At 39.2% G+C, this 27,025-nt stretch overlaps 1 protein-coding gene across 2 annotated transcripts in view; it reads right to left on the reverse strand.

The window, feature by feature from the left end:
• The window catches only part of DCBLD2 (discoidin, CUB and LCCL domain containing 2), a 65,544-nt gene that overhangs the window by 12,966 nt on the left and 25,553 nt on the right, over positions 1–27,025 (reverse strand). For both annotated transcript variants that reach the window (XM_073307570.1, XM_073307573.1), the window contains exons 3-9: positions 21,593–21,730; positions 20,125–20,176; positions 17,926–17,998; positions 16,744–16,877; positions 13,827–13,867; positions 11,333–11,548; positions 8,144–8,268 (exon numbers count right to left, since the gene is read on the reverse strand). In XM_073307570.1, the coding sequence (XP_073163671.1) occupies positions 8,144–8,268; positions 11,333–11,548; positions 13,827–13,867; positions 16,744–16,877; positions 17,926–17,998; positions 20,125–20,176; positions 21,593–21,730 (779 nt within the window). The remainder of the gene's footprint in view (positions 1–8,143; positions 8,269–11,332; positions 11,549–13,826; positions 13,868–16,743; positions 16,878–17,925; positions 17,999–20,124; positions 20,177–21,592; positions 21,731–27,025) is intronic.

Raw genomic sequence — 27,025 nt, forward strand, 5'->3', positions numbered from 1 at the left:
ATTACAACACAAAATACAAAGTGTACAGTGCTCACTTTATATTATTTGTATTACAAATATTTGCACTGCAAAAATGATAACAAATAGTATTTTTCAATTCACCTCATGCAATACTGTAATTACAAATGTAGATTTTTGTTACGTACCTGCACTCAAAACCAAAATAATGTAAAAAACTTTAGAGTCTATAAATCCACTCAGTCCTACTTCTTGTTCAGCCAATCGCGAAAAACAAACAAGTTTCTTTACACTGATGGGAGAGAATGCTGCCCGCTTCTTATTTACAATGTCATCTGAAAGTAAGAACAGGCATTCACATGGCACTTTTGTAGCCGGCATTGCAAGGTATTTACATGCCAGATATGCTAAACATTTGCATGCCTCTTCATGCTTTGGCCACCATTCCAGAAGACCTACTTTCATGCTGATGATGCTCATTAAAAAAATAATGTGTTAATTAAATTTGTGACTGCACTCCTTGGGGGGAGAATAGTTATGTCTCCTGCTCTCTTTTACCCGCATTCTCCATATACTTCATGTTATAGCAGTCTTGGAACACTTTCACCGCAGACTTGACAAAACACAAAGAAGGTACCAATGTAAAATTTCTAAAGATGGCTACAGCACCTCACTCAAAGTTTAAGAATCTGAAGTGCCTTCCAAAATCTGAGAGGTACGAGATGTGGAGCATGCTTTCAGAAGTCTTAAAAGAGCAACACTCTGATGCGGAAACTAGAGACCCTGAACCACCAAAAAAGAAAATCAACTTTCTGCTGGTGGCATCTGACTCAGATCATGAAAATGAACATGCGTCGGTCCGCTCTGCTTTGGATCGTTATCAAGCAGAACCCATCATCAGCATGGACACAAGCCCTCTGGAATGGTGGTCGAAGCACGAAGGGACATATGAATCTGGCACGTAAATAACTTGCAACACTGGCTACAACAGTGCCATGTGAATGCCTCTTCTCACTTTCAGGTGACACTGTAAATAAGAAGCAGGCAACATTATCTCCTGCAAATGTAAACAAACTTGTTTGTCTGAGCGATTGGCTGAACAAGTAGGACTGGGTAGACTTGTAGGCTCTAAAGTTTTACATTCAAAAATAAAACAATGCAGTTATTTTTTGTACATAATTCTACATCTGTAAATTCAACTTTCATGATAAAGATTGCACTACAGTACAATTGAATTGGTGAATTGAAAACTACTATTTCTTTTGGTTTTTACAGTGCAAATATTTGTAATAAAAAATAAGTATAAAGTGAGTGTTGTATACTTTGTATTCTGTGTTGTAACTGAAATCAATATATTTGAAAATGTAGGGAACATCCAAAAATATTTAAATAAATAGTATTCTCTGTTTAACAGCGTGATTAATCATGATTAATTTTTTTAATCATTTGACAGCCCTAGTGAAAACCTCTTTTAAAAGGTGGTTAAAATATATGATCTGGTTGTAAGTAGGTAGTGTTTTATTTTATTAGGTGAGGGAATAAAAGCAACAAAAATCTTCATGGACTTTTACGGATTCATTTCCGTGATTTTAGTCTAGCATTACATACTTAGGGATTAAAGTATATTTTCTCAAGTTTGAAAACACTAACCAAACTAGAGGTGTAATTCAACTTTCTTTCTACTTTTACTTTCTGAAGGGACAAAAAGTCATTTCATTCACCAAAATATATAACATTAGTACATGGATAGCATGCTGTATCAGAGGGGTGGGGTGGGGGTTGTGTGTGCATGCGTGTGCACAAAATTAAAGACGTTCTCAGTATACCATACACCAGGCTCCAGAGTTTTATCAAAACATTCTTCAGAATGATAAGTGTATAAACGAGACACTGAAGCCTGCAAATATATTATGGACCTCATTTGCTCAGAAAGTATGTTGGCAAAAGGAGTCTATTCCGTTTATTTTAAAATAATAGAAGCTAAAATATCCTACTGTTCAGACAGCGCGCTCTGTGCTGCACAGTTTAGAGGAAGTCGTGGTCCCCATCCCAAAATTCTTATAATCTAAACAGATCACAAGAACAGACTGAGAGACACAGAAGATGGCTCTAACTTAGGACTATTTTCTTTTTTAATAGTGTGCTGACAGTTCTTACTGACATAGGGTAGCATTTATGGGCCCCACAGAAGGAGAGCACTTTCAGGAGAAAGACAAATGAGTGGGCTGATGCCTAGTGCACAATGATCTGTTCTCCTAACTACTCACTTGTATTCTTGTTTGTGCTATATGCCCGTTTCTATTGCTAGGATAATGTGATAGCAGCAATAGGAAACAACGCTTTCTTCAATTTTCTATACTGTTTAATAATGTAATGCTAATCAATAAACACTACTGAATGGAGCAAGATTGGTCTGCAACTGCCTAAACAGCTCTTTGCTCTTGGATTAAGACACGCAATTGCAAAAGGTGATTTTTTTTTTTTTATTAAACATGCCAAACAGTGGCCAAAATTTCCTAATGTGTATAGGGGTTCTGGGAACCCAATTTAACACCTTATTAGGCACAGATTTTCAGGCATGTGCTCAGCATTTTCTGAAAATTAATCTCTTTAAGCTCTCTCAATCTGGGCACCCAAGAACGGAAGCAACTAGAACAATTAGTTGCTTTTGATAATGTTAGCCAGCGTCTTCACTAAGATTAACAATGAACAGTATTGCTGCTCATTCACTGCTTCTTTCTATTTAGGTCAAATTTATGGTACCAAGCACTGAAGTAGTCTCTCAATCAGATTGGTCTTAAACTCAATTATTTTTTTAACATGAAAACACATATAAGGGAAGCAGAGATTTTTTTCTTTTAGATTAAAAATTAACTTCCATCTTCTCTTTGTACTCCTATCTGCCCCTGCTGTTTCCCCCTCCCCTTCAGAAAGCAACAACAGGTTGACTTTTATCTTTCACTTTTCATTAATCACCACTTCAAATGCTTCCTTCTGATTTTTTCAAAATAAAAGGTTAGAAGCAGTAGCAGAAACACACTCCTAAAAGCCCTGGTTGCATCACCATTTTCTTCTCACAATTTCCCTTATAACTTGCAAGAGTTACGAAGCTACTAGCAAGAGTTTCAACAGTGCTCAACTCTTGACTTTTTAAACTTATTTTTAAAAATATAAATTGGAATAAAACCTCCAGATGTGTGCAGTATGCATATATTTAAGAATCAAAGGGAGAACATCCACATATACGGGGCCACTGAAAAGCACAGCTGTATAGAAAGTGATCTAGGAGCAGAGGAAAGTATACTACAGTATAACTATAGATTTCTTTTTGCTCCAATTATTTAAATATACTTTTTCATCACAACTTGTGGGTTTTGGTTAAGTACATTACTACAAATGTATTTTTAAATATTTCTTCTTTTATTTAAGACTTCATTTTATTAACCACAACTGACTTTCAAGCTACATATTGCATTCTACTTCAGGAATTTGCAGGTGGTCACTATACTAGAGACAAAAACACATAGTTCAAATACTCTGTAGAAAAGGCTAATATCTAAGTATAAAAATAGAAAACCTTTCTATTCTCAGGCAGGAGAGTGATCCAATTAAACATCTTTGACAATCATAAAGTCTAATTATCAGGCTAAAGAGTGAAGATTTTACCTTAAAGGCCAGAAGAGGGCAGTCAAAGCTAGAATTAAAATCAATGGCTGATTCCGTTTCTTCTCAGGCTGCCCAAGGCTCACTCACAGCTCCTAGTCAGTTTTCCTGTGTAGCTTCAGCAGGCAGGACCAGTCCTGTCAGTCACCAGGGAGTGTCTTACTCCCCCCTGCAGAAGACTTCCCAGTGTGACTGTTTCCAAGCTATCCTAAGAATTCTGATACACAAAATAAAAGTAATGACGACACCTTTTCCTATGTTTCAACTGTCAACAGAAGACTTCCCATCACAATATGGGTTAGAATTGCAAGATGAAAGGTAACAAGAAAGGCCAGCACATTAGTAATTGCGATCTTGTCCAGTTTCTCAACCAGGTGTCCCAATTTGAATCCATTCCTGGTTTAACTCCAGGCTAATGCTAAGAGCTCTTCTTGGGAGCAATTTGCAATAGCGTGAAGGTGAAGATGGGAAAGAAGGAATAAGAATCTTTGAAGTGGATGCACATTCAAGCTCTTCAAATCCAGGATAACTCTGATCCCTTGTGACTGCGTAGGAAGAAGAAGAATGTGGAATTGGTCCCTGCGTATCTCTCCAGTTTTGTACTGGTTCAACAACCGGCAAGTAGGACAGCGACCTCCCAAATCATATGGATATACTTTATCAGAAATTGGAAATAAGAAAAGGGGGTTGGACGGAGGAGGCAGGAATTAGCTGGAAGGGATCTGAATTCTATTACAGAACCTTTATCAACTACTTCTGTCGCCCACTGATCCAAAGAGGTGGCAGGCTACTGGCTGACATTGGAGAAGCATGACTCCACAGGGTTTCCCCCCTTCAGATGGGTACAGGAGAGAAGGGAAGTATTTTTGTTGTTCAGGGTGAATATCTGGAGAAAATACTTCTGGGACTTTTACTGCAGGATCTGTCCAATACCCTCTCCATCAAGTTACTGTCTCATCAGCAGAAGTTAGATGAAGAACAACCTCAAAAGGACTGTTTGTTCCTAACTGGAGGTTTGTAAATCTTTCCTCTGGTATCTTGCCAGTGGCAGGATTTTCTCATCCTAATCTTTGACTTCTAGGACACTGCTTTGTCTAAGCATTCAAAGCACTCAAAAATAAACTGCTCAGTAAAAAAGCCATCGAGTCTTTGGATGGCTGCCTTCCATTGTACAGTCCCCAAATGCCTTATTATTGTGCTCCTGGATAGCCACAAAGCAAATGGAACAAGGCACATATCTTATATGAACGCTGCTCCGAGAGAGCAATTTTATGTAGTAGTTGATTTCAGGTCCTTAGGCCCAGCCAGGTATCTTCTGAGAGGAAACCCATATAGGCCAAAATAGCACAAACAAAGCATGTAGCAGCAGCAGAAGAGAAGACATCAAGTCCTGCAGATGTGGCCACAGAACCAGGAGGTCTCTTGCCTCTGATCACTGAGCTCTTTGGATAGGACATTGCCTTCTGAAAGGATGACTGATTCTCAGGGTTAGCAATGGCTGAGTAAACCCTTTGTGAGGGCAGCAGTCTGACTTCAACTCTGAGGCTTTGTTAAACCTGAGCCATTTCAGAGTACTGATTAAACCTGTTTGGTAGTCCTCACTCTGCTTTTAAATATTTTCCAGGACTGGATCAAGAGTTCCACTTTGGAAACTTAAGGAAAGTACATCTTTGTTGACTCACTATCCTGTGTTTAACCCTGAAACCACGTGCGTACCAATATACAGAGCGGATATTTGGCAGGAGAGAAAGTGAATAGAGAAGACAAGCCATTCCTGGGATTCTTCCTTTGAATCAAAACCTGAGGCAGGCAAGTTGTCTGGAAGAGGAAATTCTCAGATGAGTGAGTCCTCAGGTGACCTCAGTACAGGTCTCTTTCTTGTCTTTGGCTTCTCATTACCAGAGCTATAGATTTAATCCTTTATGAGATGGAAGGATCAGTGAGACTGGTTAGCTCCAAGAGGTTCAGATCTACGTCCAATTTCTGTCAGCCATATTCTTGTAGAGGCTAGGCAGGGTAGGACGAAGACTGCCTTTGCTTCCTCTCATAGGTTGCAGGAACACTTTCATCTCCTCCAAGAGAATGGAGTCCGAAGCAGAAGGGGTCAATGTCACCTTATTTGAAATTCCCTCTGAGTGATATACTTGACCTTTGCTTGCCTTCTCCTGAATAAAAGCCCATGTCCAGAGGGGAAGACGAGGCTCTCAGGACCAGCTCAGATGGTAGGCTATCCTGCACTAGCCATAATGATGACTGAGATGGAGGATGATGATAAAACGGTTCAGTTGTCCAAGACAGGCAGCAATCATTGGATAAATTCTGCAGCAGGGTATCTCTAGGGTGACTAGGGAGTTTAAAATCAGCAGTGGTGAGCTACTTACCCCAGGGCTGGCTGAAAACACTGGCGGCTGTTTGGGTGTGACTGTTCAGTGACTGGACAGGCTTTTCTGCTCTGGAGCAGAGTTCAGCTAAGCAGCCCCTAATCTGCCAGTGGCATCCAGGACACTGTCTGACGAAGTCTTAGGTACAGGAAGAGGCATCTGGAGCAGTTTGCTGGCACGTTCGCAGATGTACAACTAAACCTGGTAACGAGGACACCATTATTTATACCAATGGTGGTGCTGCTCTCACAACTGTTGAACCCTCTTGATTAGGCCTTCCTGTTTGGCTACTGCTGGGAACTCAGGCTGCCAGGTTCCTCACTTCAGCTGAGCAACTGGAATGTCACTTCTGCTGGTACTGGAAGGAAGCCTACAAGAGCACACTCACTGGGAAGGGCTCCTCCTAGATACGGAAAGGACAGGATCTCTCTGCCAGGAATGTTTGCAGGGGATCTGTCCATTTAAGGCCTCTTGGTCTCTGGCTCTGCTTGAAGCCAGGGGGGTTGGGGAGACCACAAGATACTGCACACTGGAACAGAAATGTTCCCAACTAGGAGAAACTAAAGAATTCTAGTGTGGTTACAGAGTTATTCCTCTAAGTGCTTGCTATGTTCTTATGTTAGGAGGCAGAGGGAACCAGGAAATTTTCTAGAAGGGTGAACCAAGCTCCTTTCGGATGATTGACAAGTCTGGTCCTACCTCCTGAAGCAGCAAGTGTTGGAACGGCAAGCCTGGATATGAGAAAAAAACAATTGAATATTTCTAACTTTTGGTTTTAAAAAGTTTGGCCACCGTCTCCTCTAACATTTCTTGAAATATTATTTCATTACATGAACATTTTGGGAAAGAAAAAAAAAGAGCAATCCCACTCAAAAGTATAACACCAGTAATACAAAGAGACAAAGTAGGACAATCTCATTATGAAATACTCCTAAAGCCTGATGTTAAAGTTATTAGTTTCAGAGTGGTAGCCAAGTTAGTCTCTATCAGTAAAAAGAATGAAGAGTACTTGTGACATCTTAATAAAGTTATTAGTGTAATTTTAAAGAGTATGCTTAACAGAGTAGCAATGGGACAGTTTGTTGGTTGTTCAGCTGCATGAGAGAGCATCTTTTTTTTCCCCAAGAAAAGTATTGGCATATTCAGTCAAATGATCAGACTTCCCACATATGGTTGGATTCTTTATAATTTTGCCGTGTATGGAAAAGAGCACGGCAAATTAACGTAACTTAACATTTAAAAAACCCGTATTCACCTTAGGGTCAAGAAAAGGCACTTCATTGGATTCTAGACACCTACTGAAACCCGTCAGGTAACCTATACTGTGCCTAAAAATTTGCAGCAAAATAAACCAAAAACTCGTTCCAGTGTGGTCAGCAGAAATTTTGCCATTATTTTAACAGAATCCAAATTTAGACCACTGGGAAGAATTAAGGAGAGAGAATTAGTCTTATCTAATTGTTGTTACCTATCACCATTCAAGTGATACCTTTAAAGTTTTTTAGTGCCATATATGTCATGTGTTTAATAATCTTACATTTTTAATATGGATTTATTTTGAAGTGACATATTACAATAACTCATTCTGAATGAGAACTTTTAAAAATGAAATGTTTACTATGGAATTTAATTAGTTAAATGTCATGAGGAAAAAAAGTGTGTGTGCTAATATTTTTGTGAAAATAGGGGGGAGATGAACAGAACAGCGTAGAGAAAGGAGAAATCCCAATACTACGCTATGTTCACAGGGAAAAGACAATCTCTCTGATCTAGGTTACTAAAGATGAAGAAAAATCTATTTGGGGAAAAGTCTAGATATTCTGAAGGGAATACAATATAGGAAGTCAATCTAAAGGTGATAATGGGAGTTTTCCAATTGAGATCTTTGCTCCCTATATCACTTCTGTAATTCAGATCTTTACTGGATATTTGTATATTTTCCACATCTCATGAACGTTGATATTTGTATGAATTCAAATTTAATTTTGCTTATATGCTATTCTTGGGCCAAGGATCAAAACTGTAATTTACCATGCTGTGAAGAAAAATCACTTGGTAATTTTCCTCATTATGCCTGGTCATATATACAATATCTAAACACTCATCTGTGACTATATCTAGAAAATCTCTACTAATTTTACCTTATCCTGATCAACACCAGGTTCTCTGTATACTGTCCATTTCTGTGCATCATCACTGTATAGAATTCGGTAGGCAGAGATGTAATAGTAGTACTCTACTATGGTGGATCCAGTAGTTATAATGCCTGTGAATATGAAGGTTGCTATTTACATAAATGCCAAATGTCTCTCTTTGAAAAATGTTTATGTCAATGTTTTCATGCAATGATTTACAACATGAAGCATATACCCAGGATATGGCAACTTTAGGTAGAGGAATCAAACATAGGTTCGCCTCTGTCAGTTAATATTTTAAAGGTTTTCCTCTGAAATCATCAGGATCTATAACTTCCTCATCTGGTGACTGTCTCCTTATAATTATTTGAAATTACTTTTCTGAAAACATCCTTAACGTTTTTTTTCTTTGCATTTTTTGATGGGGCATCAAGCTGCTGCATTTGGCCTTGTGTTCTGGATTTACAAAGACAAAATCAAAGCCTGGTTTTGGATTCACAGGCTATATATAAGCAGCACTGAAAGACCACAAGCTTTCTTAGGCAGGTACTTACAGTATTATAATAGTCTAAGAAAGGTTTTTTATAGAAAGTATTAATACCGGCATGAAATTAAAGGAAAAGTAGAGATCAAAACTGTGAATCACAGCCAGAGAGAAGATGGAATGAAGAGAACAGAAGTTTGTTGTATGGAAGTTCATGAACCAGTACAGCCACTGGCAGTGAGACTATTAGCCTGGATTACAAAGACAATTCCTGAGAGGGCGGTGGGACTGAACTGACCACTTAAAAGGGGATGGTTTAGGATTGTCTTCTTGAAGTATAGGTGTTAGACAACATAACCATTCCCACCTAAACTAATTCACTTTTGGCATGAGGCAGATTGCAAACACACACAATAAGGAAAAGGTGAAACAACTTTGAAGAATTAATGCAGAAGAGGAAATAGAGGTGAATGCAACCTGTCATGCAATGGTCGCCCTACAGTTGGGTTTACATGCCAGGGACATCCCCAGACCCTGACCAAGACAGACACCACAAGCCAGTATTCCAACTCTCTGCTACTTCACACAAAACACATGCTGCCATCCACTGAAGCACATGGCCATGATTTGACCTAAAGCTCTTAGCTTCTGTGTTCTGGACAGAGCAAGTATAGTGTACCTCCGAGGTACCCTGTCCTCTACTTTCTGAGGAACATACCCACTTCCACAAATAGAAAGCAGCGTGTCCATGGCAGAATTGAGAAAACAGCAGATACTACTCTCTCTAGATTAATATTTACTACAGATACTAAGGCACAAGCAGCCTTTCTGAACAGAATTAGGGAAGAACTCTTCTCAGAGATGGGTGGCTGATTTAATCAACATGAATTAATCCTTTTTCTCCCTGGAAATTCTAAGAACAGATGGAACAGCAGCAATAGAAAAAAAAGCCAGCTATATTATATATACAGGGGGAGACACAGTGATCACATTGGCAAAGTCATGAAAAACCTCTGAATTAAGGCACGAAGAGGGGCAGGGGTTCCATTTCCCAGCACACACTAATTGTTATCTCAATGTAAGATGGTTTGATAGTTATCGGTCCCTTCATGCAACAGTTGCCACCTGACTGATCCAAACTCCACTGCTGTTCAATATGCAGTGTCACTGCAAAAACACTTATTGTATTATTGAATTAATAGTTATCTAGAACCAACTGTCACACACATCCCACTCATCAAAGCTTCAATCCAGGAAAGCACTAAGCACTTGCTTAACTTTATGATATGAGTAGTCCATCTGACTATTCATAAAAGTTAAGTTTGCACATAGCTGCTGTGTGGGATCACACCCCAAATAGCTTAGTGAAAATATGGAGGAAATTACAAAGCAGGAAAAAAACCACCAGAAAACAGGTTAAAAATAAATTAGCTTTGCCATTCCTGCCATCTATATTTAAAAAATTAAATATTTTTGAAGCACACAGCAATGAATTCAATGAGACATGTGAATGTTGAAAGAGCACATGCACGGACATTAGTAAGACGCACAAAACATGCAAGAATAAAAGATGGTTACTTTCTCCTTCTGTGGTCACATACCCCACTCTACTAAAATGAAAAGTGTATGTTTACTGCAAGGTCTGTCCAAAGAAAAGGCAGCTTTCTAATCTAAATACAACAATTAGGGGAAAGTGACAACAGGCCATGTGGTATGAAGAGAAAAGGGAAAGGGAAACAGTTGTTGGGAGAACATCTAGAAAGGACATTGATTCAGTTTGGTGATTTTCCTGGGTTTTTTTGGTTCTGTTTACATACTTTTAATATAATGAGGCATGAGTGACAGCAGCTAGAGTTCAGGTTAATGGGAGATGGCAAGGTGAAACTCGTGAGTTTTGAACTAGAAGGATATCACTTTATGCACAGGAAAATGGTTAGAGATGATGAGATGGGAGACAGATGGGAATGCACAGGGCCAGTAAAGGGCTTTCAACACGCACACAAGAAAACATCAGAACAACATGAGGCATGAGTCTTGGAATCCATCATTTTTCAAATTAAGAATGATTATAAGCAGAAGTATAACGCTGCAGTTTTTGTAGTTATTGTGTCAAGGAAAAACCTTATCACAGGAAGGTCACTTGATATAAAATCTAACTACTTAATCAGAAAACAGGACTAGGAAAAGAATGCAGACTAACAGATATCATTTTAGACCCTGTTACACAAACAAAAAAAGGAAGATTAAGATGTGGATACCACTAAAAGACTGAAGTCAGCAGTCAAAAATTAGTTTGTAAGTATTATGTAAAATTGGAACTCCTTCTTTGGGTGATCCTCTTCAAAGAATGTGAACTGCCACATTAAAGAGAATTAACATGGATATAAGAAAGCCAGAAAAGCCTTGTGGATCCAAGAGGACAATCAGCAGAAACAGGACAAGGCTGAAAAACCAATATAAGGTGGGAATCAGTTCCACAAAACTTGTAGGAAAGATCCTATGCCAAACCACCCCCTAGAGTGGAGCCTAACTTGTCCACCTGTAATTCTAGAATTTATTGAGTATGCCAAGACCATGGAAATATCATTGCTCTGATTAGTCAAATGCCAGCTGCTGATCTATAACCCCAGATTCAAACTGCATCAGTTATTAACCTACTCTACTCCTACCTTTCCAAATACAATTTTAAAAGCCATCTCAGATCTGCTTACCTGTTATCCTCTTTTCTTTATTCAGGTCTATTTGTAACCACTGATATCCATCAGTGGTAAAAGCAGCCCAAGGAGGTCCAGGCCTTTTCAATCTGGCTCTTTCAGGAGTCCAGATGTTTGCCTGGCCTGTTTCGTCAGGCCATTCTAGACTTGATGATGCAGTAATCTGAGAATCAGGGATTACTCCAGATTCCATTCCCAGTGTCCCATAGCAACCTGAACAACATAAGAGAGGAGGACTCAGATGCAAAATCAAAAGTTACACAATCAAATTTTCTTGCTCTGAATTCTCCCTTATTAAATTAAAGTTATATTGTGTAATATTATCACAGAATGTCAAGGCTGGAAGGGACTTCAGGAGGTCATCTAAGTTCAACCCCCTGCTCAAAGCAGGACCAATCCCCAATTTTTGCCCCAGATCCCTAAATGGCCCCCTCAAGGATTGAACTCACAACCATGGGTTTAGCAGGCCAATGCTCAAACCACTGAGCTATCCCTCCCCTCATTGTTTTTTGCAAGTCTGATATTTTGCAAGTCTGATGCACCATGGCAAACTATCTACTTCAGTGTCTAAAAATTCACAAAGTAAATTCAAATTGGAAAACTATAAACAAAAGGTAATGATAAAAAGCAACATATTCAGTTACAGAAGAGTTGTCTAGTGCAGAGGTTCTCAAGCTGTGGTCTGTGAGCTCCATTCAGGTGGTCCACGGATAGTTCCCTCTAAGGTGCATGCCTGGGCAGCCACACACGAGAGAATGAAAGGCCACCTACCTAATTAGTGGAGCCGCGCAGGCATGGCTCCACTAATTAGGTGCTTGGACCCTGGAGAAGACGCACATATAAGGTGAGGTGCTGGCCTTCGGGGGGAACAAGGGGTAGGTGGGAGGGGCAGTGTGGTGAGAAGAGGGGCTGCGGGGGAATTTGGGATGTGCAGGGCTGCAGTGGCCAGAGAAAGAGGCGACATTCCCCAGCTCCAGTGCTGTGGCTGCTGGGGAGAGACGGCCCTCCTTCCCAGCTCCAGCTCTGTGGCTGGGGAGAGACCCCCCTCCTTCTCAGCCCCAGCGCTGGGGCTGCTGCGGTGGGGGAGAGAGGGCACATCCATCACATTAGAAAGGTAAGACTACTGATATTAAAATATGAGTTGTGTGCTTTTATTTGCAGAACAAAAAAAGAAGTTGTTTTTTATACAGTGCTTTTATCCGAAGCACTTTACAATAGTTAGCTAACCGTACAAACAACATTTGGAAAGATCATTACGTGGTCCACCGAGACCCTCAGCAATTTTCAAGTGGTCGGCGAAAAAAAGAGTTTGAGAACCACTGCTCTAGTGGGTTGCTGAGCAACATTAGTCTGACATTAATCACTTAATTAATGGAGTTAGATCAGGAGGTAAATAGTACATCAATGAAATTTACAGAGGAAACTGAATTGGGAGGTGTTACAAATATCAATAAGGACAAAGAAATAATTAAAAAGTGACCTACAGAAAAGTTATATTCAGTTTGGAAAACAACAGCTAATGTATCTTGGAGAAAATAAGCTGGAAGAGATATTGGACGGAAGGGTAAAACATGGAAAGAAGTAATGCTCTGAAAGATAGAAGACTAATTATACTGCACAGCAACTGAATGAGAGTTTTCAATGCAATGCACCAACAAAAAGGATCAATGAAATTTGTGGCTTTATGTGCAGAGGCATTCATATTGGCATAACAAGGATGTGACAGTTTCTTGGCAAGGCTCTGGCAAGAAAGAATCTGGATTGGCATGTTATATTCAGTTCTGGGCATCTCAATACCAGAAAGATAAGAACATAGAATACAAATTAAGTGGCTTGAGAATTATATTTTTTAAAACTCAGTTTACACTCAGCAAGAGGCAACTTTAAGGATGAAGTAAAACAGAACAGAGAAATAGAATGTAAAAAACTGCTACAAATATAGAATGACTGAGCAAATACTAACCTTGCCACTTTTCAGAATACACTTACAATAATTTTATTCTTATATTTTAAAACTATATTAAGAAAGCAACAAAAAAGGTAAAAGAACATCTCTTTCTGTAGCAGGGCAAAAAAACCTTCTTGAATATTGGCATATGGGAAAAGATTTAAAGGGCCAAATAATTATAACTTGGCTAAACTTTGGAGGCTGGAGGGAACACATTTTTAAATGTCTCAAACCTGGAAATGTCGAGGTTTAATTTAGGAATAAGTAAAAATATGTCTCAGAGCAACTGAATTAAATTAAAGGGTCTCACTAAATTAGACAAAAGTATCGATACCAACGATACTCAGCATTTATTTGTATACTCCAAGTCCTCAAACTCCGACCAATCCTCACAATAATCCAGTGAAAACACAAAAATCTAAAATGTACTACTGTATTTGATTAACACGATAAAAAAAAAAGTCAGTTGCACGCACAACAGGTCTATTTTTTAAAAAAAGTGTCCCAAAAATCAATATGCAGTACATAGAGTGATATGCTTACCACTAGTCTTAAACGTGAAGAGACTTGCAGATAATAGTCCTCTGCAAAAAAACAAAAAGAAAGCTCTTTTTGTGGCCGTCACTGAAACAGTTAAGACAAATTGTTCTCAAATTTATTTTTCCTCTAGTACTACATCCCACCAGGAACCTATTCACACCCAAATATTTTTTCTATTGAAGTAGCACCTGTTACCACCACTATGGATAATGGTTTCAGCACTGTCAGTATGAGCACCTTTGCTTCAGGCTAAAACCTGGCCTAGAAAGTACCACCTAGTTTAAATCATTTCAAATGTAAAATAAAAGTATAAAAGTGCAGCTAATGATATATCTAGAAGAAGAGCAAATTAAAAAGATTTGGCTATCTAAATGATGAAGCTGAACAAGAAAACAATGGTCAACTCCCTCCACCCAAACCCTCTCTCATTTACTGGGATTTTGTCACACCAGAAGGCAGCTCTAAATCAAGAGGACCACCACATTACTCTCAATTTGCACTGTGCAATATCCTTTTTCCAAGTACCAAATGTCCAGGCACAACAACACTTGAAACATTAATAGATCAAACTGAACCTAAGCTCAGTTCTACAAGTTCTAATATTTCAAAGAGCACTGCAGCACTGATGCTTCAAATGTAGACAAATACCAACAGCCCAGTTCAGTTTTTGATCTTCTGACAATATGTAATCCTTTAATACTCAAAGTCCTTCAGACTCCATAACACAGTATGTTGGTGCTTCAGAAGAAAACATGACTATGAATCCATTAAAAAAAATAAAATCTATTTCAGTGCTCATTCAGGTCATAGAATATCAGGGTTGGAAGGGACCTCAGGAGGTCATCTAGTCCAACCCCCTGCTCAAAAGCAGGACCCGTCCCCAATTAAATCATCCCAGCCAGGGGTTTGTCAAGCCTGACCTTAAAAACTTCTAAGGAAGGAGATTCCACCACCTCCCTAGGCAACACATTCCAGTGTTTCACCACCCTCCAAGTGAAAAAGTTTTTCCTAATAGCCAACCTAAACCTCCCCCACTGCAACTTGAGACCATTACTCCTTGTCCTGTCCTCTTCCACCACTGAGACTAGTCTAGAACCATCCTCTCTGGAACCACCTCTCAGGTAGTTGAAAACAGCTATCAAATCCCCCCTCATTCTTCTCTTCCGCAGACTAAACAATCCCAGTTCCCTCAGCCTCTCCTCATAAGTCATGTGTTCCAGACCCCTAATCATTTTTGTTGCCCTTCGCTGGACTCTTTCCAATTTATCCACATCCTTCTTGTAGCGTGGGGCCCAAAACTGGACACAGTACTCCAGATGAGGCCTCACCAATGTCGAATAGAGGGGGACGATCACGTCCCTCGATCTGCTCGCTATGCCCCTACTTATACATCCCAAAATGCCATTGGCCTTCTTGGCAACAAGGGCACACTGCTGACTCATATCCAGCTTCTCGTCCACTGTCACCCCTAGGTCCTTTTCCGCAGAACTGCTGCCTAGCCATTCGGTCCCTAGTCTGTAGCTGTGCATTGGGTTCTTCCGTCCTAAGTGCAGGACCCTGCACTTATCCTTATTGAATCTCATCAGATTTCTTTTGGCCCAATCCTCCAATTTGTCTAGGTCCCGCTATATCCTATCCCTGCCCTCCAGCGTATCTACCACTCCTCCCAGTTTAGTATCATCCGCAAGTTTGCTGAGAGTGCAATCCATACCATCCTCCAGATCATTTATGAAGATATTGAACAAAACCGGCCCCAGGACCGACCCCTGGGGCACTCCACTTGACACTGGCTTCCAACTAGACATGGAGCCATTGATCACTACCCGTTGAGCCCGACAATCTAGCCAACTTTCTACCCACCTTATAGTGCATTCATCCAGCCCATACTACTTTAACTTGCTGACAAGAATACTGTGGGAATTTAGGTCCTGTCTAAACTAACTTTTTTCTAAAAATTTCCCACTGTGACCAACACTGGTTCAGCTCCACTGGTATTTGCGATGTTGGGAGCCCTAGTGTAGAACAGACACTGGCATTTACACCCTACCAATTAGAGTTGCTCTAAAGAAATTTACATGATACAGTATTCAAAATGCCAGGAGCAGCCAGCAGTCTTTCTACATTAGGGCTCCCAACATTGCGGTCATCAACGAGGCTGAACAGCGGGTTAGCAATGGCAGAAAATTTTCAGAAAATTTCCCAAATGTAGATGGGGGTCTCAAAACAGACAATGATCTACTTGTCCAAAGACATACCACAATGGATTTCAGATTGGTCTGAGCAGTCAGCCTTGAAAAACAGATTTCAAGTAAACTAAGAGCAGCCACCTGCTCTTTCCTCAGTGTCTCAATCAGCAATAGGACATGCTATAGTATCAGCTGTTGAGATTCAAACTGAAGATTTACACTAAAATAGGTAAGAATTTTTTTAAAAAAACCTTCCCTGGCTATTTTTTTAAAATGGAAAATGAAAAAAAATAAACTATCCCACTGTAGAAAAACTGAACTAAGAATTACAAAAATTATATAGTTTTATTATATACATGAATGACAACAAACTACAAAGTAGCAGCCAAGAACAGCATATATTCAATCAAATTATTATTTAAAAGAAAAACTATTAGGAGTTTATGGTTGTGCCATATATTTTTGAAGGTAGTTTCCCTAGTTTTGCAATGAAGTCTTAATTTTCACTTATGGCCTAGATATTACAATAATTTGGACAGGAAATCATATGCACCACAAAAATGAGTACAGTATAAGAACCTACTTAGAACAGAATCTACCATTGCTATAGATGGGTAACTCCACTGGTTTACAGTTTTCCATTGATACAACTGATGATCACAGATTGATTTACATCTCCTATTACCAAGAGGTTAGCATTAAATATATGAAAACAACAGAGCAAATATACTTACACTTTTGAGGTGACATTGTTAGCCAAAGAGCTTTCATAATATGGAATGCCTTTGCTGATTACAACATTGATTTGGCCACCCAGAATATTGGACACCACTCCTGCATGCACACCAGCCATGCAAAGTGACGAGGACTTTGAAGAAAATAGAAAATAATGTTCATATTTTTTTCCCCCGAACTGTTTCAGAATGTTTATGCCATAAAGAACCTGTTATTATTTAATTGTCTCCCCACAGGCACCATTCATTTTTGAATTTATAAGACATGAAATGTACAACTTTGCATTTTTCTGTTTTCTAAAAAAGAAGTGTAATGGAAGTGTACAGAATACAAACATTATGCTTAAATAAGGTCTTTAGCTGAAACTTACATACTGGGTGATGCAAGTGATTTTCAGTTTAAGATTATTTTCCTGAGAATCTTTTAGGTTAGACTAGGTAAGGAGAATATACATATCTACATATTCTAAAAGACAGGTGGGAAAAAACTGGTTACTGTAACCCGTTTCTCTTAACAGAAAGTGCAGGAAGGGTATAGTTGCTCACTATTCAATTCTGAGACGCTACATACTTATTTGTTGACAGAGCACCACTCATCATGTTATCTCATCTGTGCTGTCTGTTGTCAGAGAATACACTTTTTAGCACTTAAACACACACAACTTAGATGCTTTTATACACATTACAAGAGGAAACACTAAATAATCAGCTATTTTTGTTGCCAGAGTATAATGTAGTGCACATGATCAATCTCCATTCTGTGAGGAAGAGCTAAAATATGACTGCTGTTTATTGAGATCCATTAGTGTCATGAAATCAGAGGATGCCAATAAGAAGTTAGATTCCTCTCTAGGAACATGAATGTTATAGGCTTGAGACAGCCAGCCAACAGAAATAAAATGGGAAGTACCGAAGATTATTCTAGTGATCCACATTTCTCAGCGGATATCAAAACGTAAGACTATGGAGTGCTTAACCACTTCTTGGAGACAGCAACGTCCGGAGCTCCAGCCATTAAGCAGCTGAGCAAAATCAGTAGCATGTCACAATAGGAAGTATCTACTCCCAGAGCCAAGGAAATAGAGCTGACAGAAAACAAACATATGTAGCAGATTTTTATCAAAAAGTGCAGAATTTAATCAAACTTAAAATGAATATACTGTACTGTCTAAATTTACTTACATCGCTATATCCATGAGGAATAGTGCCAGAAATATCAGCAAAAGGAATCACACATCCAGCTGGACAATACTTACTGGAAGAAAAGGAGATATGAAGTCAATATATGCATGCCATTGCACTTCACTTTAAAAAGAGCAAGCAGCACATTGTAATTTATAGTTTTGCAGCTTAAACCAGACAGACAGACAATTTACCGTTTGGTAGGACTATAATACTGTATTATAATGCTGTCTAAAGCTGCCACCTATCAGTATGTCATAATTTGAGACAGCTGTCAAGTCAGAAAGAGAGAGACAAGGTGGATGAGGTAATATTGTTTATTGGACCAACTTCTGTTGGTGAGAGAGACAAGGTTTTGCGTTTACACAAAGCTCTTCTTCAGGTCTGGGAAATGTACTCAGAGCATCACAGCTAAATAGAGCATCACAGCTAAATACAAGGTGGAACAGATTGTTTAGCATAAGCAGAGAACATATTTCAAGGGGCCATTCAAGGTGAAGTGGCCTGTTAAAAATGGCCCCTTGAAAAATGTTAACTACTTATGCTAAGCAATCTGTCCTACCTTGTATTTAAGCTGTGACACTCAGCATGTTTCCCAGACCTGAAGTGGAGCTCTGTATAACCTCGAAAGCTTGTCTCTCTCACCAACAGAAGTTGGTCCAATAAAAGATAGTACCTCAACCACCTTGTGTCTCTAATAGCCTGGGACTAACATGGCTACAACAACACTGCATATAAATCAGAAATATATATTCAGGAAAAGATTTAGAACAGTAAAAACCAGGCATTTGACAGGAATGTCATGAAAGTATGTGCTTTAACTACATTTTTAATAAGTCTATATCCCTATGTCTGGTATCAACACTACATAACATCTGTAAATTCTGAAGTTTTCAAATCAGAATCCAGAATTCTAGCATTAGTGATTTTTTTTTATTTTATAACCTTTTAAACGGTGTTTAAAAAAATGTTAACTCTGAAAAGTGTACGGTACAGAATATAATCATACGAAACTGGTTGGCTTCAGGCTAATGCTTTTAGAGCATAGAAAGCAGGAGGCAAGATAGCTGTATTGCTGATGAAAGCACACGTTCACCTTCTAGTGCCACTTTCTACCACAAAATAAGAAAAAACAAACACCTGAGGAAAAAAGTTGGAATACACTATTCAGCAAAGTACTTAAGCATGTGCTCAAGTCCCAGTAAAGTCAATGGGATCTGAGCAAGTGTTTAAGCACTTTGCTGAATAGGGGCAAACTGTTGATTTGGAGCCTTAATGTAGAATATGCAGAGATTGCGAAGAAAGGATTGCAAAGGTCAAATATTGAAAGAGTGGTGGTGCCATGAGTTTATAGGCAAAATGTAACTATTGTAGCCCAAATTAATGTTTTGGCTTTACAATACTTTGTAGCTTTAAATGATTCACTTATTTGGGAAAAACAGGTCTCCTGATGACTAGCCTTGTCTACCATTTACCTGAAAGAACACAAATGCCTATTACGTCCCAGCAGAACTTCATTCATTCACACTAACTGTGAGGCCAATGACAAATTAATTTTACAAATTAGTAAGTGAATAAATAATAGAAAAGCAAGGGCTAATGCATCACAAAATATGCTTTTATCATGTGACAAAAGTATGTTAGATATAAGTTGTGACAGATATCGCAACCACACACAGTATCTTTAGGGACTGTATTCTATTCCAGGAGGGAGAGATACCACAGTTCCTCCAGGAACTAAAAAAAACAGTGTGTGTGGGGAAGTGATTATGGTGGTCATTGGGACTGTAAACAGTTTCAGAGAAGTACCATCCCCTAGGGGTGACATGAGTACTAAAGGTAATATTTCTCTTTATCTACTGCACATTTTGTAATCTATTTTGTAAAAGCAATGAATTTTTAGTAACATGAGCCCTCATTAGCACTATTAATTTTTGGCTGGAAAGCGGGGACACTGCTGGTTTTTCTGTGTGTTCATTTAGTGCAAATTAGCGAGGTTCTACTGCATACTAAAATGATTATCTTCATTTTTGGAAACTATAAGGTCAAAACTTATGATTTTATCATTTAATCATTTAAATTTCACCATCCAAAGGACTCTGTTTGAAACAAAGTGCAAATGATGTGTGTAACAGCATGAATAAAATCACAGTAAAATAACCATAGTGAAGGGTGAAAAAACAAGCAGAGCAGTCTTACTTGAATTCTGGTTCAGAAAAGTGACTTGCATTGTCTAAACAGGTTATTAGGTCTGGAAAGAAAAAAAATATTAAGTCAAGAATGAGACAGAGACAACCAATTTTAGCCAACTTTTTAAAAAGTACATGAAGCCCATCTAATTGAATCTCTCAGACTCATCAGTTGTGTGTGGTTCAATCAGAAAAGTCTTTGAATGAAAAACAATGTATTTGTTAAATAACATACTAATTGTGAATCTTTTCTGTTACAGTAGAACCTTGATAATTTGTACTAATGACTGGTAAAATCCACTGAGAATTTAGCATGTAAACATTACAAAATTGATCTTGTTCATTTATTTTGCATAGTTTAATTTTAATTATTCCTGGGAATGCTTCACAGAATGCTTGTAAGTGCACTGTATTATGTTTTAAAAAGTCAGAAATTCTTATACTCTGTTTACAAGAGGAAACTGAATAGAGAGGATAAAATTAGTTTTGGGTTCTGGGTGTTAACATATGACAGTCTTGCACAAGTGGAGCAGGATGAAATACAGAACACAGGAGGGCCTTTCCCACATTATCGAAGAGTGACAACTAAAATTTGATACGTTTATCCACTATGTCAATCTGAGCTGTCAAGTTTAAATACACAAATTTATGCAAGTCAAATTAGAAAACAAATATAATAAAAATTGAGAACGAAAGGAAGACCTCCTCCACTTTTTTGTAGTATTAACTCTAACAATGAGGTTCTCAAACTGTTGCCTGCAGAACCTTGCTGGTGGTCCACAGAGAACTGGAGGATCATGTGTAGTTCTACATCCACTTCTATTGGTGTCTAGGCTGAACACCAGTAGAAGCAAGTGTAAAGGAAGAGGAAGAACACGTATAGCAGCCTCCATTGCAGGCCACAGCACCACAAGAGCATGAAAGAGGAACAAAGAAGCTGTTTGCAAAAAACCAGACAAGAAGCCACCAGCTGATCCCCAGCCATAAGAACACTTGGAGGAAGCAAGGAAATAGGATAACATGCAGGGACAAGGTAACAAGGAGCAGATCAGACAGAAAGATTGGAACTGATAGATGTGTGTGAAAACAGAAAGGTAGAAAAATGCAACAGTTACCACAGGGATTATAGGAGACTGGGAATGGGATCAGAATTCCATGGTACTGCCACTCTATAAAGAGGTGATCTACACTAAAAATCTTTCAGGACCCTTCATCCAGCATCTTGGTTGTTATACTCCAAACAAATGTATTTAATCTTTTATCTAAAGCAGCTGTTTCATTCCTTAACCCACTCTGAACAGTAACTTAGTGTATCCAGGGGGTAGGACAGTTGAGAAGTGTTAAGACTACATCTAAAAGAGTGTGTATTTTTAGATATCTACTGCTCATGTTGAAAACACAGAAAAAAAAGTTTGTACTCATTATACAGCTCTAATTTTAATCACTACACAGAGTAACTAACTAAATCTGACAAATACCTGATTTATCAGTGGTTGAATATGAGGCAAGAAATCCACGCCCAGAAAGGTGTGTCCCACTCATGAACTGTACTGTGACTTCATTACTTTTTGACTCAATTAAACTGTCCATCTGAAAGCCCAGACCACAGTATTTTCCTATGAAGAAAAAAAAAAATCATTAAAAAAACTTGTTTATGTTCAGTGTAAGCTCACATTAAGTTTTCTAATTACACTGAAGCTAAAGTGAACTGATTGTAAGTGAAGAACATACTCAGTATTTGAGATGGAGAGTACAGACATCATATGCATTTCAACTGTTGATTCAATCACGGATACCTATGAACATGAGCTTAAAGAGCATAACAGTTAAATAGGACTATTAGAGAACCCTAGAAATGTAGGGCTGGAAGGGACCTCAAGAGATCATCCAGCCCCCTGCACTAAGGAAGGACCAAGTAAACCTAGACCATCTGACAGATGTTTGTCCATCCTGTTCTTAAAAACCTTCAGTGACGGGTATTCTACAACTCCCCTTGGTAACACATTCCAGGACTTAACTATCCTTGTAATTAGAAAGTTTTTCCTAATATCTAACCTACATCTCGCTTGCTGCAGATTAAGCCCATTACTTCTTGTCTACCTTCAGTGGACATGGAGAACAACCAATCACCATCTTCTTTATAACAGCCCTTCACACATTTGAAGAACTATCATATCCCCCTCAGTCTTTCTTCTCATGACTAAACATATCCGGGTTTTTTTAACCTTTCTTCAGTTCACATTTTCTAAATCTTTTACCATTGTTAAATAGGAAAGAACAACAATATGACAAATTGCATGAGAACTAAGTCCCAGTATCAGCAAGACTACAACAACAGGTTCCTATACTACTAAGACCTGTAGAGAACACAACAGGTTTAAATATTGTCTGGTTTTAGCCCTGGGAAAGCATTTGTTCGCAGCAAAGCCCGACGTTTACCATGGACACAGACTCCTGGTGAACTCTGTATACCCTAGGCTTGGAAGGATTAGATTTTTATTAGTAAAATGTCAGTAAAAGTCAAATTACCATACATACACAAAGCAATGAAAAAATATTTCCATCAATAATCAACATTTACAGATAGGCAAAGACAGACAAATGATGCGTAAGAACTTATTAGAGCTTGATTTAAGGATGTTTACTTTGTATATTTTGACACATGATGTTGACAATTTGTGTTTCAACAGTTATAAAGCTTTAACTTTTTGAATCTAAACATCTATGTTCATTAAATAATTACTGTCTGACAACCTCCTCCCCCCATAATTTCCCATAAGTGTGAAAATTTAAATAGATAAAAATAAAAAATGCTTAAAAATGAATAGATATTATCTAGCAAAATTATAAAAAAAAATAAAAACTGAATTCTCCTGACTATGTATACTGCAAGACCAACCATGAAGCTAGAAAAATTTCCCCAGTACCTACTAGCTCAAGGGCTAAGCCTACTAGGTAGGGTGAAAAATACATGTGCTTGCATGATTCCATCTGCAAACTTTATCAGAAATGATTATACATATGTTTATTTATACTAATATTAAACAGAACTGGGCTGAGAACTAATCTCTTTAGGACTCCACTGGAAACTCTTCCCCCACTCCTTGATGATGAATCCATGAAATATTACATTTTGAGATGACAAGTTATCCAGTGTTTAATCCATTTAATGTTCACTAAAATCATCTTGAACAGTATCTGAAGCAGTCAGATATGATCTTCCAACATTTTTCATTTAAACGGACATAAAGCAGACACCAAGGATACAACGTGCCACTCACATTACATCATACCAGTGGTGTTAAATGAATAGAGTCCTGAAGTTAGAAGAAGTCCAGAAGAAAGCTTCTTTTAAACATGTTTTTATATTTAATAGCAAACGGTCACCTAATCCATTTCTGGGTACTAATTAATAGTTGGAATGAGCTGATAACCTGAGATGGTCACTGTGGGACATCAGCTTTTCCTAATTGACCATTAATGCCCACATAATGCCCCCTCTGTATTTTGGCTTAATATACACTTTACATTACAACTCCAAAATCTACTCCTACCGGAATTCTGCACCTAACAATTCTGAGGAAAAAAAAAAAATCTGCACACAATATTTTAAAATGTTGCAAAATTATTCAAATTTTATTTATCAATAAATAAATGTGGAGGCTCCAGCATGGCTGTGGGGAGCACATCCACTGGCTGCACGGAGGTGGGAGATCACCCTGCAGCCTCCCCACACTCCCGGACAGGGACTTGGCGGTGAGGCTGCACCTGATCCTGACACAGCGCAAGGGCTGGGCCTGTCCCAGAAACACCCCAGGGCCCTGCCCCTCTGCACCAGGTGCACAAGATATGGGTAGACAGGCTCAGTGAAGCAGGATCCAAGTATGGAGGGGCTTAGTGGGGGGTGGGGATCCAGGTGTGGGGTGAGAGATTTCTATGTGGGACAATTGGGGTGCAGGCAGCTCAGTGGGGGATCTGGATGCACAGGGACTCATTGGGGGGTCTGGGTGCAAGGACAATGGGACTCTTCGGGGGGATCCAGGTGAATGTGGTTGGGGCTCAGCAGCAGAGGTCTGGGTGTGGGGAGCTTAACAGGGGGGTCTGGATGCTGGGGGAGTGGGGCTCGATAGGGTGAGGTCCGGATGCAGCTAGTTGGGGCTCAGTGGGGTGGGAGGCTCATCAGGGTGGTCCATGTGCAGGGGTGGTGGGGTTTGTTGGGGTAGGGGTTCGATGGGCCTGCTTAACGGGGGAGCCCCAGCTGCTGCCAAGGGGATGCCGCATGCTAGGTTCCCCCCCACACAGTGCCCTATCCCATCCCCCTTCCCCTCCCCACTTCCTCATCTCTTCCCTCACTCCCACATCCCCCTACACTATACCATCCCCCTTCCTTCCCCACTTCCTCTTCCCCCCACCCTACCACCCCACTCCCATTCCCCTATTTCCTCTACCCACCCTGCTCTACCCCACCACAGGCACTCACCATTGTACAGAAAACAGGATGGCTCCCAGCACACAGAAGGGAAGTACAACCAGCACTAGGACCAAGGAAGTGGTGTCCAGCTGCAGAGTCGGCTAGCTGTTGCGAAACCCTCCTTTACCCAGGCAACTTTATGCTTACAGAAATGGGGGCGAGGCAGTGGCACGTGATCTTGCATGCCCCACCCAAGCACCACGTTTGGATGGGCTATGCCCCCCACAAACTACACCCCTGGGCACCCCCAGTCTTGCCCCCACAGCTGCTCCATGTGCCAGAAACTACACCAGCATGTGACCCCCTCTTGAGGATTCCTTTGCTTCCCTGTTATTTTCTGCAGGGAAGCAAAAAATTCTGTGGTGGACATGAATTCTGTGCATGCGCAGTGGCACAGAATTCCCCCAGAAGTAAAAATCTGGGAAGCAGTTAGCCATTATTAGTCAAAAGATACGTTTGGGGAGCGCGGGTGTTTCGTTCTAAGCAACAACAGTTAAAATCTGCTTTAAAACAACAACAAAAAACAACATTTCTTTTGGGAAATACATTTTGCTGCTAAATCAAAGTCTACCTTCATTATTTCTGTAATAAGCCATATTTTTTATCTGGGGGATTTCTTCCTCAGGGAGGATTCTCTCCATCAGGTATTTAAGGTATGTCACAATTTTTGTGGAGATCTTTAGACGCAAGAAGATGTTGTTCTGCAAAATTATCACAGATCCACAAATTCTAGTAGAGATATGTAATTTCTGACTGGAATTTCCACTGTGGTTTGAGTTTGTAGACTTTTTTTCAAGACTTTTGTAAAAAATAACTTTCTTCCAGGTAATGCAAGCCCCCAGTATTCGCTGACCAGCTGTAATTTTACCCTGTTAATCGATGCACGACAGTAGATTTATACTTTGGATCTTTCCATTAACTAACAGTTGATCACAATAAACAGTATTGTGTACCTTGTAATAATTACAGGATAAGAATGCACTTGGAACTCACATGGGCCTAATTTGCAGGTAGATGTATTTGTAGAACATTTATTTTCATTTAGTGGTATACAGCACTCAAATACTGGATTGAACACTATTATGAAGAAGTGCTAACAAAGCTAACTTCCCATGATAAGCATGATTTTCAGACTTTCCCACCCACCCACCCCTACGTCCATCAAAAATAATCAACACACCTGAAATTTCACATTCCGTATCTCATTATGGGATAGAATATTTTTGGATATTTTGGAGCAAGACAAAGGAAGAGTTTTCTGAGATACATGGTTTTTAAAGTTTCCCTCTGATTCACTTTTCCCTCTGATTACATTTTGGCTCATCACGTTTCTGACCATATAGAAACTTAAGAATTGCCTCTCCCCTTCTGGGTTCCAGGATTAGCTGCTCCAAGAAGCAGTCATTAATAGTGTCTAGAAATTTTATTTCTACATCCTGTCCTGAAGTGATATGTATCCAGTCAATATAGGATGGTTGAAATTCCCCCATTATTATTGAGTTTTCTGTTTTTGTAGCTCCTCTAATATCCCTGAGCATTTTATGATCACCGGCACCATTCTGGTCAAGAGTATATTCTTACTGCTATAGTCTTATTACCCAAACATGGAGTTTCTGTCCAGAGAGATTCTATGTACGGTCTGATTCATTTAAAATTTTTACTATATTTGACTTTATGCTTTCTTTCACATATTGTGCACAATCCTACCAGCGCAACTTACTCTGTCATTCTTATATATTTTGTACCCTGGTATTATCGTGTCCCATTGACTATCATCGTTCCACCAAGTTTCTGTTATGCCTATTATATCAATATCCCGATTTAACACCAGCCACTCAAGTTCACCCATCTTAGTATTTAGACTTCTAGCATTTCTATACATACACTTATAAAATTTGTCAATACTTAGTTGTCTGCCTTCATGTGATGCAACTGAAAGGGATTTAAAACTTCATTTCTCTCAGAATCTCTAACAAGTATAAGTGCTTCTCATAGACTTTCTTGGACAGTTCAAATAAGTTACATAGATATTGAGTGTTATGAGACTACATTAAACATAAACATACTTAAAACTATATATTATATACGTGTCCATCTTTTTAAATATGCATAAAATATGCAAAATGTGAATGGCCCAGATGTAGATTGCTGGAAGCAACCCAGGCTTGAAGGGGTGAAAAAAGGAAAGGTATAGGAGGTTAAATGGAAATAGGCGATATCAAGCCACATGAAGATGAGAGGTCTAGGAAGAATGAAATGCTTGTAAGGTTCACCAAGTCCCTCTTGGGCTTCCAAATTGTGCAGGGACTCCTTTCACTGAATAATGCTATTTTTTTTTAAATATAAGAAAATTCCCTGGCAAACAGTTCATTAACTGAAAGTTAAGTTTGAAAAACTAACTCTTCAGCCAAACAACACTTGAGAATTTTGTAGTTTTCCA

The sequence above is a fragment of the Lepidochelys kempii genome, chromosome 1 (assembly GCF_965140265.1).
Source record: "Lepidochelys kempii isolate rLepKem1 chromosome 1, rLepKem1.hap2, whole genome shotgun sequence".
NCBI classification, from domain to species: domain Eukaryota; kingdom Metazoa; phylum Chordata; order Testudines; family Cheloniidae; genus Lepidochelys; species Lepidochelys kempii.